At 36.3% G+C, this 21,411-nt stretch overlaps 1 protein-coding gene across 1 annotated transcript; it reads right to left on the bottom strand.

Moving 5' to 3' along the window:
- Window positions 1–2,614: 2,614 nt before the first annotated feature.
- TNFAIP6 (TNF alpha induced protein 6) lies at window positions 2,615–13,000 on the bottom strand. The gene is made up of 6 exons (XM_054562659.1): window positions 12,836–13,000; window positions 9,565–9,702; window positions 7,947–8,108; window positions 6,080–6,308; window positions 4,311–4,351; window positions 2,615–2,784 (listed from the first exon to the last, which is right to left on the bottom strand). Exons 1-6 carry the CDS (start codon window positions 12,927–12,929, stop codon window positions 2,615–2,617), a joined length of 834 nt encoding a protein of 277 aa, XP_054418634.1. The 5' UTR covers window positions 12,930–13,000.
- Between the last annotated feature and the right edge of the window lie 8,411 nt (window positions 13,001–21,411).

Here is a 21,411-nt window from a genome sequence, read left to right as displayed (position 1 = left end):
AGAGAGAAACTGATTGGTTGCCTCCCATATGTGCCCCAACCAGGAAGTGAACCCACAACCTAGGTATGTGCCCTGACTGGGAGTTGAATCTTCAACCTTTTGTTGTATGGGACGAGGCTCCAACCAACTGAGCCAAACTGGCAAGGGACGTGACTTGCTTTTGCTTAAGAATTCTTATGTTCAAACTATTTTATGTGGTTGCTTTTGAATTCTGAGTTTTTAGGGCCAGCCATCAGACCTCCCCTGAGTTTGTCAGGGTTAGTATGTGGCTCCTTTTTCATTCACACTATCTTGGACAAATACTGACACTAAGAATGCAAGACCTATTCTTCTCAAAAATTTTTTTACAATAGGAACCAACCCTCAGCTTTTCTTTTTCCTTCAGAACACATCTAGTTTTCTCTTTGATGTGTTTCCAGTTTGCAAACTCTTAAGATCCTTGAATAAGTCTTTGTCTTTGTTTTCTAGCAAAGCCTCTCGACTCTTTTTGAGTTCATTTGACAATTTGTAATGAGAATATTTATTGTAAATATAAAGACAAATGACCTCAGCAATAAGTATGACAGCAAATAAAATTTAATCTTAGTACATTAAAAACAGCATAAAATAATCAAACTTCTAACAAAATTAAATTGCAACATGTATGACACATGAAATTATATGGCTAATATATAATGATTTCTTATAAATCAGTAAGAGGAAAGATGATACAGGTTAAAAAAATGGGTGAGATACATAGAACAATAATTCAGAGCCCTGTCAAGATGGAGGTGTATGTAGACATGCTTCACTTCCTCGTGCAACCACAAAAAGGAATTACAACTAAATATCAAAACAAATAACACCTAGAACTGTCAGAAAGAAAACTGAACTCTATGGAAGTCCAATAACCAAGGATCTAAAGAAACTATATTCATACAGACAGGTAGAAGGGACGGAGATGCGGAATTCAAAAAAAAATCGAGGATAGAATAAGAAGACTCTTGGACATCTCCAAACATATCAACATCTGAATCATAGGGATGCCAGATGGAGAAGAGGAAGAGCAAGAAATTGAACACTTACTTGAAAAAGTAATGAAAGAAAATTTCCCTAATTTGGTGAAGGAAATAGACATACAAGTCCAGGAAGCTCAGGGTCCCAAACAAGTTGGACCCAAAGAGGACCACACCAAGGCGCATCATAATTAAAATGCCAAAGTTTAAAGATAAAGAGAGAATCCTAAAAGCAGCAAGAGAAAAGCAGTTACCTACAAAGGAATACTCATATGACTATCTGCTGATTTCTCAAAAGAAACTTTGCAGGCAAGAAGGGACTGGCAAGAAGTATTCAGAGTGATGAAAAGTAAGGACCTACAACCTAGATTACTCTATCCAGCAAAGCTGTCATTTAGAATGGGAGGACAGATAAAGTGCTTCCCAGAAAAGGTAAAGTTAATGGAGTCAATCATCACCACGCCATTATTGCATGAAGTATTAAAGGGACTTATTTAAGAAAAAGACCAAAACTATGAACATTAAAAGGCAACAAATTCACAGCTATCAACAACTGAATCTAAAACAAACAAACAAACAAAAAAACAAACGACCAGAACAGGAACAGAGTCATAGATATGGAGAACATTTAGAGGGTTATCAGTTGGGAGGGGGAAGGGGGAGAATGGGGGAAAAGGTGCAGGGATTAAAAAGCATAATTGGTAGGTACAAAATAGACAAGGGGAGGTTAAGAATAGGATAGGCAATAGAGAAGCAAAGAACTTACATGCATGACCCATGGACATGAACTAAGGGGGGAGATTGCTAGAGGGAAGGGGGGGTGCCAGGTGAAGGGGAGAAAGGGGAAAAGAGTGCAACAACTCTAATAATATAATCAACATAATATACTAAAAAAAGTAGAAAAGAATAATAAATTACAAAAGAAATGAAACGACAAATAACATATAAATCAATCATAACCCACAATGTTATGTTATTTTTGCTTATCAAAAAATAAAATTCTATTTTATCTGTGACTCAGTAATTCTACTTCCAGGACCTTACTCCAAATAATTAGAGAACTATACAAATGCATATGTTCAAGAATGTTTATTGAAGCAATATTTATGAAAAACAACCTAAAAATCCCATAATAGAGACAGGTTAATAAAGTAAGGAAGAGTTATACCACAGAATATTTTACAGCTGTTCAAAATCATGATTTTTGCATAATACACAGTGATATGGGAAAATGCTTAAAATGCATATTTCAAGGTTAAAAAAAGATAAAATACAGAGCAGAATTCCACAATTTCAAATACAAATGCATATATATACAGATACCACAAATCAAAAAAATGACTACAGGAAAAATATGTAAATGTTAATACCTGTTATTTTCATGTAGTGAGATTATGAGAGATTTTATTTTCTCTTTTAAAGTTTTCTGTATTTCTTTACAACACAGCATATGCATGCACTCTTGCATTTTTCAATTTTCTCAAAATTATTAGGTATTGCATTTACATTTAGAAAAGTAATAAATAAATGTTAATGACAACAATAATAATAATAAAAAAGTGAGATCCAAGGAGTTCCAAAAGATACAAACATAAATACTAAATGTCCTTTTTTTTGTTTTATAAATGGCTAAATCTTCCAGCTAAAAAGTTTTTATTTCCAGTAGAAACAGTACTTGTATTTTTCCCTTGACCGGATTTTGATTGGGTATCCACTGCAACATATTTGATCTGGAAACCTCCCGCAGTCACTGAAGCATCACTTAGAAACTTTAAGGTCATGACATTTCCTGGGGAGGAAGAGGATGCAAAAGAACAAAGATGTTACTTTCCTTCAATTTAGCTGACAAAAATGTCTTTTCAGGGCTTCCTTTTGACTCTCCCTCCCTCTCTTTCTAAAAATAGGATTCTCACCTCCCATCTACCTCCTACAGCTCGTCTTCTTTTAACTGTCAGTTAACAAAATATATCCTTTAGACAAGAATATGAGATGAACAAAAAAAGTTTGTCATTCCTGGGGAGATTGTAACAGAGTAATGAATTAATAAGTTTTAAGCATTATGCATTCAAGAATTGAACAAGTAGTTCCATCTCTTGGGATAGAGATGAATAAATGAAATTATGTGCAAGGCTAGAGTGTGGGAGTCATGTAGCTAGTAATATCTGAGCTTAAGGACTGTTTTTAGTTGCATAAGCGTTGTGATAATTTTATGGCTTGAAGGAAAAAGAGTGTGTAAAATGCCAAATGCTAAAGTTGGTGATGAAAATAAAAAAAAAGAAAATGACATCTAAGAAAATAAAAATTCTTAGCCAGAAAATAGCAGTTTGGGTTAATAGCAGTGGTATCACTTAATGAAATAAGTTTATGCTACTACAAGGATATTTCTTGAGGTTATGTTTCACGGAACAAGGCACACAAAATAATTTGCAAGAGGAAAACAATTTGGAAAGCATTGCCTACCACAGCTAGCCTTTTGAGATTCACTATGCATAATAAACACATTAAAAGCTCTCTGCTGTCTTCCAATAAAGAAACCTGTTTAACATTATTGAACCCAATGTTACCCAAATTTATTTGACCTTAGAGTCCTTTTCTCATGTAGCGCCTATTTAAAAACTTCGCAGTACTATGTTCTTTACATAGTACTTTGGGAAATGCTTTACCAAGATTAAAAAATGCAATAAATAAGATATAAATTTTTTTCAGTGACAGAAGGTATTTTTTTAATCCTCACTTGAAGACATGTTTATTGATTTTAGAGAGAGAAGCATGGGAAAGAGAGAGAAAGAGACACATGCATGTGAGAAACATCAAAGAGTTGCCTCCAATATATGTACCTACTGGGGATAGAATCTACAACCTAGGTATGTGCCTTCACAGGAGATCAAACTCACAACCTTTTGGTGTACGAGATGATGCTCCAACCAACTGAACCACCCCGTCATGGCAACAGAAGGTATTTTTAACTATTTTATAAATTACTTCAATTCTTTATCAATGAAAATTTGGGCCTTTCATTACATTTTACAGAAATCATAAGCCACAGCAGTATTCTTGGAATTGCAGATTCAAGACTATCTCAGACTGCATTTCCTGCAAATAAGGAGTCTACACATTTTCAGTGCAAGAAGTTGGCATAAATGTGTCTCTAAGTATAAATAAATACTTCTTTGAATTTTACGAGCCAGCAATCCAAATCTGTCCACAGTTCTCTCAACTTTAAAAAGTAAATAGTAATGACTACTGGGTCCTTCACTTTCAATGATATTCAGAAAAGAAATCATAATTTTTTGCTCCTTAATTTTGAGCCATTACCTGTACTAGTGATGTCTTCTGGAAGCTCATTCCCACAGTATCTGAAAAGAAATTTTTTTGAAAAGAGAGGTCACATGAATGAATATTATATAGCTATTGCAAGTAGCTCTTACTGATAACTAAAGTGCTTTATTTCCCCTAAGTAATGGCTCATTTTACTAATGTTTTATCACATTGTTTTTTTAAAATTTGAATTTGTAAGGGAGAAGAGGGTAAAACATTATTTGAAGTAATCTGAAAGAAGTAATGATATTTTTAAGAAAGTGTATGTGGCATTTCTACTCTTTGTACCTATAAAACTATTTGTGTAACTGACAATTTGAATCTTTTTGGAAAAATTAAAAATTTGTTTCTGATTAATCTCATCAAGTTTTCTTTGCAGTAGAAGGACAATGAGTATATAGTTGGTGATATTATATTTTGGAATTCTAAAGTTTTAAACATGGAAAAATTACATTGGAGCTTATAGGTCTAAGAGGGTTTGAATTTAATTAGAATCATTCTTTGAAAGGGACTCCCTTACACGTTATATAAAAGTTAAGGGTTCTGTCACTGTCTAAAAGTGTAATTTATTTCAGGGGGTGGAAAATCTATTACAAAGGTAAATTACACAATAAAAATTTATAACCTATTGAAATCCTTTTAAAATGGTAATTTTTAAAAAAATCTAGGGCTGTAATTGATTTGTGAAACTAGGTTTAGAATAAAAACATCATCCTAATTCCCAAAGGAGAGGTACATTGTTTCAAAAAATATTTTGTTCTCAATTCCTTCAGTCTTCTTCTTGTCTTTTAAAAAATACTTTAAAAACTACTGCTTTTTTTAAAAAAATAAAGCAGTAGTCTCAGCCAAAGAACAAAGCGAAACAAAGCAAAAAATACTTTCTAAAAATTGTCGTTCATTTATGCAAAAAATGTCTTTGTTTCCCTTTGTATTTAATTATACATTTCAAAGTTAACATAAAAAACTATTAAGTCTGTGATTCTTAATGGTCCCCATATCATATTCTTTTGTTAAATTATTGTCATGGATAATGGAGAATTGATAATTGAGTCTGTTGACAATGGATAGTCTAAAATACATATTATTAAATAATGACCTGAATATATAAACACCTAATTGTATACTCTTGAGATTGCAATATGTTGTAAGGCTCTCAAAATTTAAACAATATTAAAGTTTTAGAGTGAAAACACAAAAGAATTGTGTCCCAGCACACATGTTGAACACCAAGGGAGAAATATTGAGGAGAGGAGCACTCGCTTTCTTTGGCAAAGAGAGCTACTTTTAAAAAGCTACCTATTGTAGGTTTAGCTAAATTGCATGAAAGAGGGACTATGCTTTACCTATTTACTTTATACCCATAGTACTTAGCACAATGCTTTGTACATAGAAGAAAGGCACAAAATAATGAATTTATCATTATTTTTAGAGGTTGACAGAAATTAGAACACTTAAAACTTCAACGAATTTCCCATCTCACATCGTTCCTCCTCCTGTTGTTAGTCAATCCTGAGCCTTTATAAATAAACTAATTGTTACAGCTTACCATAATCAAAAGGCAGCTCTCACTATTTTAAAAATAAGTAGCAGCTGAGGGTGACTTAACATGCTAAGAAAAAATCTTCATTTAAAAAGCATATGGTGTTGTAGGAGTGTAGAAACACTGGAAAATCAACATTGTAGGGACAGTTGGGGAAAAATTAAAGGAACATTAAACAAAATATTGAATATTCCTTTAACTCCCTGTACAGGGAAACAACACATACCTTCCCACAAAGCCATGGATATCGTCATAACTGTCATATATTTCAACATAGTCAGCCAAGCAAGCTGGGTCATCTTCGAGATCAAAGTCCAAAAAACTCAGGTGAATACGCTGACCATACTTGAGTCTAATGTGCCAGTAGCAAATCTGGTTATCATCATACTCATTTGGGAAACCTGGAGATTTAAAAATTCTCTTTGGATCTGTAAAGATACCACCACATTCTTTTGCTGAAAAGGAAAAAAAAGAAAAACAGATAAGAAAGCACTAGAAAAAAACTATTCCTACTTTAAAATGATATTCACATCCTAGTGTTCATCTATTTATTACTCTTTATCAAATAGTAAAGCAATAGCTTAAATACATCATTTATAGTATGTAATGTATTCTCACAGCTAAAGAATAAATGTATTTTTCATCAATAGTTGCTCAATTTTCTAAAATAAACAGACATTTGTGAACTAAAAAAATAAAGTAACAATAAAAAATAGAAGTTTAATTGTGTTCCTGGTTACATTTTTTGCTTATTTTTCTTTTAAGCATAAAATGCACAAATCTTATGAGTACACATCTATATGTTTTGACAAATACGTGTATTCATGCTACTAGTAGCCCAGTCAAGATGGCAGGGATTTTTTTGTCCCCCAGTATCATCACTGTGTCTTCAGGGACTTGAATATTTAGAATAAGGAGTAGAGTAAGTTCTGTTTGAAAAATCCTTATAGACTTTCAAGATTACAAGAGACCTTGAAGGTCACTCTAATCCAGTTAAAAGGAATAATTTATAATCTTTCTACACTCTTTATGGGTTTTAAACTAACATCTAATCTTATTTAAGGATTTGGTCAAGATTTTTATGTTTGTTTTTTGAAGTCATTCTTCTTAAAATTTTTTTTTAATGTTTATTGATTTGAGAGAGAGAGAGAAAGGCATCAATTTGGCCAATTCTTAAACTCTCAGTTTCCTGATTTCTAAAAGTGTATGTATCTCTTGCCAGTGTGGCTCAGTTGGTTGGAGCATTATGTATACGCCAAAAGGTTGAAGGCCCAATTTCTTGTCAGGATTATAATGCACACCTTTTTGCCCAAATTTTTGAGGGAAAAATAAGGAAATACATTATACATGGGTGGTACTAATCCTTTATGTATATAAATGTCTTTAATTCTCTTATTTATGTTTATAATGTAATGTAGAAATTGAAGACGATGATACTTCTGATATTGGCAGTGACAGAGTTTATGGCCTTCTATGATGGGTAAATATCATACATTTGTTACCAGTACATAAAATTTCTTGTACCTTGTATCTATTTTTGTGTTTTTGTAATTACTTGTTACATAAAATTTCTTGTGCAAATATATACAAAAAATGTTCAAAAATAAATGCTGAAATTCTTTTATAATACAAAAAACAAGTATCTAAATATCTAAGTATAAATAAATAATTGAATTAAAAAAATTGAAACAGAAGATTTTTTTCCTGAAAGTCTGGGTCAAAAATGTGGGTGCACATTATACACAGCAGAATACAGGTACCTAGTTTATACATTTGATCCCCAGTGGGGGTAGGTGTGGGAGACAGCTGACTGATGTTTCTCTCTCTCTGTCAAATCAACAAACATATTTAACATTTTTTTTAATGGGTATAAAAATAGTTCCTTGCAAGGTGGTGAATATTGAGTGATAGTGTAGATTAAGGAACATAAATCAGTGTCTGACACAGCATAATCACTCAGCGCATGGTATTTGTTAATGATTATCATCACTAAATTGATTTATCTCTGGAAAAAGAAGCTATTTTGTTTTAACAACCTCTTAGTAACATGTAACTTTTTTTTGCAAAGTGTAAAATTATTATATTTAACAAACCATGTGGGTTGTAGCAATAAGCGTCCCATCTTTCACTCCTATTGAGACGGACTCCGTAATCAATAATACCAGTTTTTCCAAATCCACAGTTGGCCCCTGGCTTCACAATGGGGTATCCAACTCTGCCCTTGGCCATCCACCCAGCAGCACAGACATGAAATCCTGCAAGAGAATGAAGCGGTTTTACTTTTAACTGGTAAACTTAGCTGAGAGAAGGTCATCTTTACGGTGATGACCTTCTAACAGTGACAGTTTCTTGTAAAAGGGGAAAAACTGTTTTCTTTAAAAAAAATAAAATAAAAGTGGAACACCTATAAAATATAACATTTGACTTTCACTAGAAAAATGACATCTCAAAGAATAAGATGCAGATGAACTAGAAATTATAATACCATAAATACGAAAACAATACAAGTTCAGGGCTGGCTTTTTTTCACCAATGACCTACCTAGTGCAATTTCAGAAATAATTTCTGAAATTATTATCAATCATGAAAAAAATTTTCAGATGATAGTTTAATTAATTTATATTTCAGGATCAATTAAGATATTGCTAACATTTTTAAATATTTGAAGAGGGATAAAAGCACTCATAAATTTCAAACAAAACCTCAGCCCTATTTTTTCTTACTCAAGTTTGGTGGCTGTTTAAATATTTGCCAACACCATCCAAGGACAATTTTACTTGAAGCCCAGAGCAGCTAGTAATGGCTCTGGGTTTGTACCCATCATTCCAGCTATTGTGACACTCAGTTCTGTGGGAACAGAATGAGCAGTTATCTTGGGGAGACTGTGGGGAATTTGAGAGAACACCTGTATTTTTGCCTTGGGTAATGTATAATAATAGCATAAGCTTTGCCAGCTATTTTCCTATCAGCAAAGAGGTTTCTTCATTGGAGAAAGGTTCCAAATGTGGGTGGCCTTTTGGGGACTCCTGAAAGCCTAGGAGAGATGGTAGCAGGCTTTTTTGTTTTGTTTTGTTTTAAATAAAGAAACTAAAAGCACTTGGTAATTGTGGGGTTTTCATGAGGTCTCCTGACATCATCTTCCCAGTTCCTTTCTCCTGCCATCTTATAACTTACTTATCCTCCTTTTCCTCATAGCTTTTGATCCTAAAATACAAATACATTCTCCTACTTAATATAAAAAAAAAGAAAAATTGAAAAAACTTGAAAAAAGCCACTAAATTCAATTTTTTTTCTACCAAGTAAATTTCCATGTAAGATTCAATGTAGTAACATCATTTAACAGCTGAGGAAACCTATGTTCAGAAGTCAATAAGAGATGAAACAATATTAAAGATGAATAGCAATGGCTTTAAATTTATGAGGAATTTAAATGATACCGAGTTAATGTCTTCATCTTATGATTTTTATTTATTATCTCACAATGGGCTGTGACCCCAAATAAGTTGCTAGTACTAGGAAATTTCCACCAGCTAGCTCCAGGTAGAGAACTTGGGAAAAGCCATAGGGCAGAGAGAATAGGGGCTTAGAGAACAGTTAGCAGGGGAGAATAGAGAAGACTTACGGGGGTGGGGGGCGGGGGGTTGTTACAGGAAAGGTGGAATATATTTTCCAAGGGTGACAGAGAAAGAAAGTCATTGTCAAATCATTTACCAATTTTTCTGGCTGCCTCTAGCTGCTTGTAAGTGGCAAGACGGCCGCCTTCATATTCACACACTGCCTTTGCTTCTGCGTAGGTGAGCTTGTATTTGCCAGACCGAGCTTCTCTGTGGTACACGCCTGCTGCTTGTTCTGTGAATTCACAAAATGTTGTAAATGCACTACTATAAATCTTGTGGAAGAGAGGAAATTTTGTGACCTCAGCTGGAAGATTGCATCAGCTATTGTTCCTGCCAAAGGGTTCCCTGGGCCAGCTGCCTTATTGAGTAGCTACATTTTTCATTATTAGAAAGCTTTGGAGAAAAAAATACAGATGAGGGGGGACTTTAGGGGAATCTGGAGGCGTAGACAGAAATTTGAGGCTAAATTATGTTTCCGAACTGGCAACAGGAAAGATTTTTAGTACATTGTATTTCTGTACTACCAAAGGTGATACAGTTTTACTTTTTTTTGGCTTTAAGTCATCTAAATACTTGGAAAGGTAATAAAGGAGAAGAAAGGAGGTGAAGGCAAAAGAAACCATGAAAATTGATCCATTATGTAGGCTCACAACGATGGGGAAAAATAAGCCAAAATATCCATTTGAGGGAAATGACTAATGCAATATAATTGAGAACTTAGTAAACAAATCAAAAACTGAGGGAAAGTTTAAAGGAATCCAAAGCAAACAAATATTGCATTAAAGAAAAGAAAAGAAAACTGCACTGGCTGGGTAGCTCAGTTGGTTGGAGCATTGTCCCCAAAATGCCAAGGTTGTGGGTTCGATCCCCAGTCAGGGCACATCAAAAAATGAACGAATGAATTCATCAACATGTGGAACAAAAATCAATGTTTTTCTCTCTCTCTCAAATCAATCAATAAAAAAAAAAATTAAAAACCAAACTAGATTCAAACACAGCAGAGAAAAACCTGGGCACACCTAACTACTGGTTCCTAAGTTCTTTATCTGTTTGGTTTTTGTTTGAGTTCTCATTTGTTCCCAACATATTTTTGGTTGTGTTAAATCACACATGAGTTGTCTCCCAGTAGATCACTATTTAAATTGACTGTTTTGAGTTTGGAGTGCGTTTTGCCATGGAAACAATGTGGAAAGAGTCCCAGGACAATAATCATAACATAGCTCTATTAGTTCCATGTAGACTGTCGTAATGGTTTAGTTCCTGTACCTGACCTGTGCAACCACCATCAAGACCATTTTCCATGAGAACGCATATATCTTGGCACATAGTGACATGAAGCCAGCTCTATTAGAAATATTGTTCCTTGCTCTCCTCCCCAGGCTAAAGTGGACATTGCCACAGTTCAACAGGAGATGCTATTTGGCATTTTCCCTGTTTTTCTGGACTCTTATACATTATATGGTAAAGGGCCATTACTGAAGACCTTAATCAATCTGATACTTATAAGTCAGAGAACACAAGGTCATCATTTTCCCCTTTATGTGGTAAAGCCTCAGTAACTAAAGAAAATTTCACTAGTTTCCAATCTGGTTGTTTTGCGCATATGCCGTGAGGTACTTCGCTAGGTGCTGTGGGTGAAGCCGCATTCCCAAATCACCTGGACACTAGTTGGCAATGCCAGCACATGTGGTCCCCATTTACAGTGGTTCAACTTATGATACCGGAGTTAAAAATCAACCTTAGGGGTCCTCTATTTCAACCTTCTCATTTTACTAGGGTGGAACTGAGACCAAGAGTTTAAAGTGCCTGGTTCTTTATAGTTGGTACCTGATTCTTGCCTTCTAATCCAACTCTCTTTCCTCCTTAAATAGTTTCTCATACTCTCCTGAGATAACCAACTGCAAATAATTTGTGCTAGGTTGGCTGGTCAATAATTTGTCCCAGATTGAAGCAATGTGCAATTACCCCAAGCCTCAAATTTGCAGCATACTATTAACAAACATTTGGGTTTGCTCCTCTCTACCTCTAGGACTGAACTTTTGTAAAATACAAAATCACTTTTTAAGAAAACCAACAATAGCTCCAAATTACTTGATCATCAGAGAGTTTTACAGCATTTCAAAGTTCATCCATGTGGGTTTGATTCTTACTGGCTCCATGACAATCTTTCTTATGTCTAAAAAAAATGTGTATATTTCCTAAGTTTGATTGTGTGCAGTGACAATAAACAGAGACTTGTTCATTCCTCTAGTAAATCCCAGACCCCATCTTGGCCAAATGGATCTCACTGCTCAGCACGAAACTAGTTCACTGTCTCAAGCTGCAAAAAGAGGCAGCAAGGCCGTGCATTGCAAATCAAGCTTTTTAATGAAATCCGCATGACTGCAGTTATTATTACCAGGGAGAAACATGCTGAAATATTCTATAACTGTGTGCTGCTTAGCAAGCACAAACCCAGGATGTAGGTTAATTTTGCTTTCTCTTTATTTCTTTATTTTATACAGGAATCCCTAAATTTTCTTCTTGAGAATTCAAAATATTTTCACTATCAAACACAGTCATGAACATAAAACAATATTAATTTGTATCATGAAAATCAAAACATTGTTTAGAATACGGTAAAGTGTATTTTGGGTTTTGAGTATTTGGCTTTTTTTGTTTTCTGGTCTATTGTTTATATTCACAGGCCCATGTCATTCACTTACATTTAACAAAACAAAACAACAAAAGAACTTTTTTTGTTTAACACAAGGGGTAAAAAAGTACATGGATAGTTCAAACAAAAGGAATCAAAGTGGTAAGGATGCATTAAGAAATACAAGCTTTAAAATCTTTTTTTTTTTCTGTATTACAAACTGGCTTTGCCAAACTAGTCAAAAGTTGTTTGGAAAGAGCAAGATATGCACTATAGGTCAGAATACATGGAGTAATGATTACAAAGTTATTGTATATTCCAATTTACCTGTTATGATCCTGTTACTATTACCTGCTATAAAATCTAACGGCAAATGCATTGAAATAAAAGCAAAATAATATATTGGTGTTTCTGTTGAAGAAACATTCCCCACTGTACCACCACATCTGCTATGAAAAATTTAAAGTATATTTTTCATATGGAATATAACTATTAACCTCTGTCTCCTACTGAACAATTTACTTTATAAAAAGCCATTTTTAAATTTTAGAAGGCAGGAATGCTACTTAAAAATGATATAGACATTCTGAAAGCTACCTTTCCTAAGATTTTTTTCTTTGAAAACATCAGGCTTGAACAGAACAGAAAAAACTATTGCTTTGATTCACTTCTTCATGAATTCAAAGAAGTGAGATTCCCAAGAAGAAGCTGAATGAGCGAAGTTTCTTACCCAGCCATATGGAGTTATGGAAAATGCCATTCTTATATCCCCATCCGTCAGCCTCTTCCCACAGCAAGGCAAATAAGGAAATTAGGATGATCATATCTCCGTCGCAGAGAGGTAATAGCCTACCAGGGGCTCCTCAGGGTAAAACCTCTGAGCAGAGGCTGCAATGTGACTGAAACATCTGGTTTCCACATCTTTTAAATAGTTTTTTCAACTGTGAGGTCAGCAGCTCCTCTCCAATGGCATTCCCCGCTGCAGAGTTTCACAATTAACTCAGTGTCTGAAGCAAATCCTTTGACTCATTTGCATTGGCAACTACAACTAAGGATATAGTGATCATCTACATTTTAAAATTCACTTACTCAAGAAGGTGTTCATTAATTCCATCAGTCACAGACACTTTTCTATTAGGAAGTTCGTGTAACTTGATGCAGTGTCAGCAGTGATTTAAAATAAAAAGTGTGCACAATTTGGCAAATCCTAAACCATCTGCAGTGACGTAGGATTTCTTTACACTCTGTCTGCTTTTCTCCTGTTGTAGGGTCTGTTGCAGTCCTTGCTTTATTGTGGTTGGCAGGTAAGTACATCAACTCCCAGAAAAGTAACACAGTTTTGGAGCCTTAGGACATTCCAGCAGCATTTTAACACAAATTTCCCCAAGCCACAAATCCTTGAAATTTGGGGGGAAAGATGGAGGAGTGATAGTTATACTTAATAAAAATACGGTCCTACCTTCCCCAGCCACTCTAACTTTGAAGATGATCAAAATAGTAGGTAATAATTATCACAGTAAAGTCTCCACACCCTAAAATATCCCAAACTTCATTCTCCTTATGTGTAGGGTCTTTCAATAACATGCCTGGCAATAACCCCAGTGCTCTGATGCTAGTGGCATTTCCTGTGGACTCGCAGCCAATTTTTTGCAACTTTGGCTTCTCTTTCTTGAAAGTTGTTCTTTGCTACTTAGTATCTCTAGTCTTGCTACTAAACTGCTTCCCATTTGCTTCCTTTATGTTCACTTTTCTAATATTGAACACTTTTTTAGTTCCTCCAGTGATCCGAATTCTTTGAAAAAACCAACTTTCTGGACATGCTCTGGTCTGAAGTCAGCCTTGAATCCTTTAGCTAACACTGCATTGAATATGGAAGGCGTGCCTTGGTTTCATCTCTCCTCAGAAAAGCAGTTGTGGGGATATAGGTTGAGGGTACAGAATTTATTGGATGCTCATTGAGATACACATAATGTTAAGAGGGCTCAAAATCTCTATTTGGGGCCCTCCGCAAATGAGAGATGAGAGAATTGCATCCCAGTTCACTGATAGGGTTACCAAGTTTAAGCATGGTCAGCAAGAATGGATGAATAGATAGTTGGGAGGAACATACTGTGATATTGCTTTGGAAAGTAGAATTACATGGGTATTTTAAGTGTGCGGTTTAGGAAGTAAATATAACTTTCCTTGCACAGGGAAACAGCAAAACCCTGACAGCCTTCCCTATTCTTTGCCCGGTACAACCTCTGGCCATGCCTTCTGCATCTCATCTAAGATGTCTGTCCCTGGTTCTCATTTATCAAGAATTACTCTCAGGAAAGGGTTAGAAATTAACCTTTATTTGGGTCAAATAACTAGCAACACATACCCTTCCTTTATTCATTTGCATTTTAATGAAGCTCCAGGTACAGCAGGGTGTGAATGTTCATCTTGTTTTAACATGAAAATTTAATGATTGTTGTGATGGATTAACCCAATCCAGAGTGGAGAATTTTTTCCCCCCTTTCCTAGCTCCCCATGCAGAGGACAAGGATTTCTGTTTGCAAAGTTTGGAAACCCTGTCTGTCCTATCACCCAGCAAATAGAAAAATAGTGCCTAATGATGTGGGCTCTGGTTTTGAGGACTGACTTAAGAAACATCCAAACCTGTAGAGAACTTTCATGAGTTTATTTGAACTAAACTGACCACAATTGCCAAGAAGCAAAATTTCAATGAATTGAGAAAATGCTCCAGAAAATGGCAGTTTTGCAGCTTATTTTATACATTAGAATCAAAGGTGGAGACATAAGGAAGGTTACATGTGTGCCTTGAGGGGTCTGGAAAAGAGATTACTCTGACAATTCAAAGATATGTTATCCTAGATGCAAAAAGACAATGGGGAAGCCTCACTTAAGGTAAAAATTGACCTTTGTCTGGAAAGCTACAGGCCTAAGACATGAATACCCTTCATGACCCGCTTTTTTTATGTTTAGATCATCTTACGTGGTTATTTTCAGTCTGTGAGCTTGTAGGGCCTGCCATGCTGGCCTCCCCTGAGCTTATCAGGTTTAGTACACGGACCTTTTTTATTTTTGTCCACAAGGGGGTGTTCAATTCTTTTGTGGAAGAAAAGAGAATGAGATTTTTATGTGGAAAAGATGCAGTGGGTGTAGATGAGAAGCAGCAGAGTAAGAGGGAGAAGCAGAGGGAGTGTTACCTAGGAACCTACCTTGGAAGTTGCCTAAGGTAAGTGGGCACCCCCACCCAACTCCCGATACGCACTACCCAGGATGTGTGTGAGGAGCAGAGAGAAGATACATTGGATAAAAATTCCTTTCAAGGGTGTAGAAAATTCTACCGGCGAAATGCTCTGCCTTGACGATTAAATGCCACCACACCCTCAACTTGCCTCCCCTCCCCTGCCCCTCCATCTGTTGGGCAGGGTGTTTGTTGACCCCTTTTGCACATTCCAGTGACTGGCTGAAAACCCAGAAAGACTGTTTTCTTGTTTGCTTGTTTTTTGCAGAGGCAGCTCCCCTCTTGGTTGCTTTCCCACAATGTTCCAATGGCCATAAACCTAAGCAGCTACTAGATACCTAAAGACATGGTGGGGAGAAGTCCACATCCGGTTTGAGCTGAGACTGCACTGAACAAGAAGACTAAGATCTCCTAAACCGGCACAGTGATTTGTTGATAACACTATTACACAAATGTTCTTAAAAAAATAAAATGAGACTCTAAAACAGAATTTCAAACATCAGAAGGCAAGAGGATAAGGCCTTTTAAAGTCTTTTCTAAAACTTTAATTAGTTAATTTTTATTGAGGTTATTATATTGGTTTATAACATAAATTTTATATATGCAACACTATGATTTAATATCTGCATATTCTATTGTGTGTTTACCATCAAAAGTCTAGTTTCCATCTAGTTTTCAATTACCATGTATTTGACCCCCTTCTCCCAATTTCCCCCATCCACCACCTCTGGTAATCCCCACTCTGTCCTCTGTATCTGTGCATTTGTTTTGTTTTGCTTTGTCAGTTCTTTTGTTACTTTTTGTTTTATATTCCACATATGAGTGAGATCATACCGATTTTGTGCTCTTCCACCTGACTTAACCGCTCAGTCTCTGCTGACAGGGAAAATGTATGGAGAAATGTTAGGGGGATATAGACAGATGCAGGAAAATAAGGGAGGAAAGAGATAGAAGTTCTAAAAGATCACATTTTACTTAAAGACTGGATTTGCAGTAACATGGAAACAGGGAACAGACTTATAGTTGCAGGGCGGGGGAGAATGAGAGAAAGAAGGGGAAAGGATTAGTCAAAGAACATGTATGAATGACCCATGAACATGGAGAATAGTTTGGGGGTGAACTGTAGGGGGGAACAACTGGGCCAAAGGGGGAAAAATTGGGACACCTGTAATAGAATAAACAAGAATTTAAAAAAGACTGGATTTGAATAACAAGACATTGTGGAAAATTGCAATTCTTTGGTGAATAGTGTGAAAATTAAAACATAAATTATATCATATATTGATTGTATTTTGTATTGTTGGAAAGAAAACGCAAGAGGAGAAGGAAAGAAAAGGGTGGAGCTCAGTGAATTGCCAAATACATCAGTAGAGGACATCTTTAAGAACACAGCCAACAAGGCCATGAAATTACAGTACAGGAATGCCCCCAGCCACCTTAAGATCTCCACAGGAACTAGGATAGGAATAGAGGCAAAATAAAAAATAAAGCTCATTCTCCTTGAGCATGATTTAACACAATTGGAGAGAAATTCTAATGCATAGCATAGAATAACTTTAAAGAAATGAAATATATGACATTGCACTCATTCATTCAATCAAGATCTTAAAAATCTTGAGGTAGAATGCAGCAAACTTTTACAGGACCAGTAAGCAGAATAGAGCCTATATAAAACAATGGCAAGTATATGGAAAGGTGAAATATTTAATTATTTTACATCAAAAAGCGTTTAGAAAGCGAATATGACACTACATAGAATAATGTGCTTTCAAATTTATGAGGAAGCACGTCAGAAAGAGATCTGAAACTGACATTGAACTTTCTGTAGGTATATGGTATGATAGTCATTAGTAATGCCCACCAAGCATTTCTGGCTGTCCACCTTCTGGCAGCACATTAATGTTGCACTCCCTGGTCCTTTGTGGTTTGGTGGAATCATGTGATTATTTCTGGCCAACAAAATGTGACTGGAAATGCTACACGTTATCTCAGAGATGAGCATTTGATTGTTGATGCTCCAGAACTCTCTTTCCCTGGGCATGGAGGGTAATGTCTGAGAGGGGGGCTGCCTGATCACCTGAATCCCTGACTGATCTCTAATGCTATGTAGCATGAACAAAATATAAACCTAGTTTTAAGTCACTGATATTTTGGGGTTGTTTGTTACTATTAGCAAAATTTAATCTGTCCTGATTTATAGGAAGAAGTGAGCTTATATGGCTACTGAAGCAAAGAATGATTTCAGAAGGTTGGGAGTCTAAGGACATTCAGATGTGAAAGTTATTACAAGGAGGAGAAAGAGGAATGAAAACAAAGAGAAAGAAACAATGATTAATATACTTACTATCCTCTGTCTCCTCCATCCCACCTCCTACAACACAGAGCTCCCCAAGTGGTCTATGAGCTGCCTTCTAAATTTGTTTACTAGTACGTCCCGATATGCTCTCATTCCAATCAGACTGTTCCGTCTGATTAAGTCTTCAATTGCTTTGTGACTCTTTCCATTCATCATCCTTCCTTTCAGTACAACAGATGGAACCACAGAAAGTAGAGGAATCAACCATATTTCCTAGATCCTCCTTCACATCTGTTACCAAGCTGTGAAAAAAATCTGAAGCTTCATTTTTTTTTTCTTCTTAAAGTGATTTTAGGGAGAGGGAGGAAGGGGAGAGGGGAGAGAGAGATACATGAATTTTGTTGTTCCACTTAGTGATGCATTCACTGGTTGTTTCTTATGTGTGCCCCGAGCAGAGATTGAACCTGCAACCTGGGCGTATGGGGATGACCTCTAACCAACTGAGCCACCCGGCTAGGGCCCAAGGCTTCCTTCTTGATTCCTTTCTTCCTCTCACCAATTTCCGTCTTCTCCATCTTCTGTGGTCTCTACCTCCAAAATGGTGGCAGAGATTATTAGATAATTACCAAACCAGGTTCCCTTCAGTCATAAACTGGACACAGTCATAAACTACATGTCTCTGCCTCCTTTGCAGTTTGGAGCATATAGTATATGCCTAATTAATAGAGTGTGGGTTAACTTGATGTAAAGCAGTTGCAGACCAGGTCCCTAGAAAGCTCTCACATGTGGTCACCTATTTGCCCTCTTATGACTGAATGAGGAGGACTTTTGCACCCCCAGTAGTCAAGAGGTAGATGGAGTCTCATTCTCTATGTGACCAGATAGAGAGAAGCACACCAGTCAGGAATGCGGAATAAAATGTTACTGTGTTAAGCCACTGAGAGTGGGATTTGTTACTCTAACTGATACTATTATATTACATTATATTACAGTAGTCCCCTCTGTCTTTGGTTTTTCTGAGGTTTCAGTTACTTGTAGGCATGGTGGTCCAAAAATATTAAAGGAAAAATTCTAGAAAAAACATAATTCATAAGTTTTAAGTTGCATCATTCTGAATAGTGCGATGAAATCTCATGCTCTCTCTCTCCCTCCTGCTTGGGATGTGAATCATCCCTTCGTGCAGTGTATCTAGGCTGATGATGCTACCTGCCCTTTAGTTACTCAGCAGCCATCTTGGATATCAGATCAGTTATCAGTGAGAGACCACATTCACATAACTTTTATTACAGTATATTGTTATAATTGCTCTGTCTTATTAGTTATTGTTGTTAATCTCTTGCTGTGTCTAATTTATAAATTAAACTATTATTGGTATGTATATATAGGCTAAAACATAGTATCTATAGAGTTCAGTGTTATCTGTGGTTTTAGGCATCCACTGGGGGTCTTAGAACTTATTCCCTGTGAATAAGGGGGAACTACAGAGTATCTGCCTCTTCCTACCTTTATCCTTCCACCTTAGTTCATGATACCATAATCTCTTGTTTGGACTATTACAGTAGCTTCCTGGTTTCCATCTTCTACTCATGCATACTACAGTCATTCTCAGCAGAGCAGCCTGAATGATCTTTTAAAAGTGTAAGTCAAAAGTTGGAGCCCCCCACTAAAAATCCAAGTTTTCCTGCGACACTAAAAAATAACATCAATCTTTTGATCTTGGTTTCTAAAATTGTCCATTCTCTGGTTCCTGTCAACATCTTCAACCTCATCTACCAAGTTCATTACCATAGTAAGGATTTTGTAATTACTGTTTCTTTTCTCTGGAATGAGCTTCCCCTTCCTTTCTTTCTGGTTCTCATATCTCAACTTAATTGCTACCCTCTCAATGAAGCTTTAGTTGCCCAATCTACAGTAGCCTCCTATCACTTTTTACTGTAGAATTCTATTTTTTAAAGGTCAAGTTTATTGAGATAAAAGTTACATGCAGTTGTGGGACCACCATAATAGAAATGTAGAGCATTTCCATTACCGCATTGAAATTCCTTCGTTATCACTGTATTTTGAATCTCCACATTTAACTTTTTGCAACCTAATGTTCTTCTTGTTTACGTACTCATTTGTATTTTTTACTCATTTGTTGTTTTATTATTTGTCATCCACTAGAATGTAGGACAATGAAACCAGGGACTTTATCTCCTGGTTTATCTCTATATCCACAGTGCCAAGAACAGTACCTGGTATATCATAGACTCTGAACAAATATTTGTGCAAGGGAGGGAGTGAGAAGGGATGGAAGGATGCAGGGGTAGAGAGAGGGAGAGAGAATGGATCTCTTTGAGTGTCTATGTTTTCCTATGTCCAGTGAGGATATGTAAAAACACCCCTTTCAGAGTACTTGTAGGGACTACAGGAGATACTGACTATAAAAGCCCTTAGCATCATACTTGTGTTTAGTAGTGTTTGGTTTATACATTTCCTGTTGCATTTGAAGTCAATTTACCAACTTTCTTTGGCTCATTTGAAACTTCAGATAAGACTGCTTTTCTTATTTTTTAATTTTTTTGCTATTTTTGTTCTGCAGTGCCGCCCTCTCCTCATCCAGAGCTTCTTCCTCAGTAGTGCCAATTCCTCAGGTCAGGGAGGTCACTGACCTTTCTTAGCAACTTCCCTGCTGGCAGAAGTGAAACTTCCAGTTTCCTTCTTGCTCTGATTAGTGATTACGAGACCCACAGTGCTATATAAGGAGTGAGAGAAGAAATTCCCTGTTGCGTGCCTGCTGTCTTTCTAGTGACTCAGAAAGCTAAGGGGCTCACCTTGCTGTGAGGTTCCAGGGTTCTCTTAAGGATTTACTCCCTTTTCTAAGCTCCTTTTCATGCTCAACCTTAGCCCAAACCTTGAAGGAGTTAGCACCCCAGATGTCAGTCCTGACATCTTTTTCCAAAGGAATGCTGCCCACAGCTGCTGTTCACTTAGTTCCAGGTCCCAGTTGTTAGATTTCCTTTGGCATTAACTGCAAATGCTTTATTACTATTCCTTACTTCCCATGCCAAGGGACTTTTATCTGAATATGCTGGAGACCTTTATTTTAAAGATCTTTATTTTAGATCTTCTTAGCTGGTTTGTGTCTGGGACAAAGCCCAGAAGACAGATTTTTGCTCTAAGTAAAGCAGAGATACATTAGGAAATATGCAACTTCTTACTGAGATACTCACTTTAACTTTGTGTATAATAGGACAAATTAGAAGCAACGACGATGTCAATCGACAAAGGAATAATTAAATAAATGATAGCTTGTGGCGGTGTAAAAAATTAGAAGGAAGAATTCCAAGATTCAAGGGGAACATCTTTTAATCAGTATTATTTGAATATGTAAATGACAATGTAGTTACTGAGTAATTAAATTAATCTAAAGATTAAAAACAACTATTTGATCTGTTGTCTAATTTGAAACTTGGGAGAGAGCTTGGGAAGCCTCTTTCTCACACCCTCATGTAGAAGATACACCCTCAGTGTAGAAACAGAGGCCCAGAAAAATAAACTGTCTTAGCCTGTCAAGGTTAAATTTGTAAGAATTGGACTAAGGCCAAGTCTGTTGAATCCTGTTCACATATCATTAATAGTCAACATGTCATCTCCCGGAGAGGGGAAGTGGGGTGTTTTCTGAAAGCCTTGATACGCATCTAATGCCCTGTCACTGCGCATCTACGGCCCTGCCATGGGGACGGCCCTGGGATCTAGAGGAGACTGGCACATAAATCATGCTTTGGCACCCTTG

The sequence above is a fragment of the Pteronotus mesoamericanus genome, unplaced genomic scaffold (genome assembly GCF_021234165.1).
Source record: "Pteronotus mesoamericanus isolate MK-2021 breed Mesoamerican mustached bat unplaced genomic scaffold, CSHL_Meso_final scaffold_651, whole genome shotgun sequence".
NCBI lineage: Eukaryota > Metazoa > Chordata > Mammalia > Chiroptera > Mormoopidae > Pteronotus > Pteronotus mesoamericanus.
Note: the sequence above shows the minus strand (reverse complement) of the source record. Positions and strands in the feature narration are given on the sequence as shown.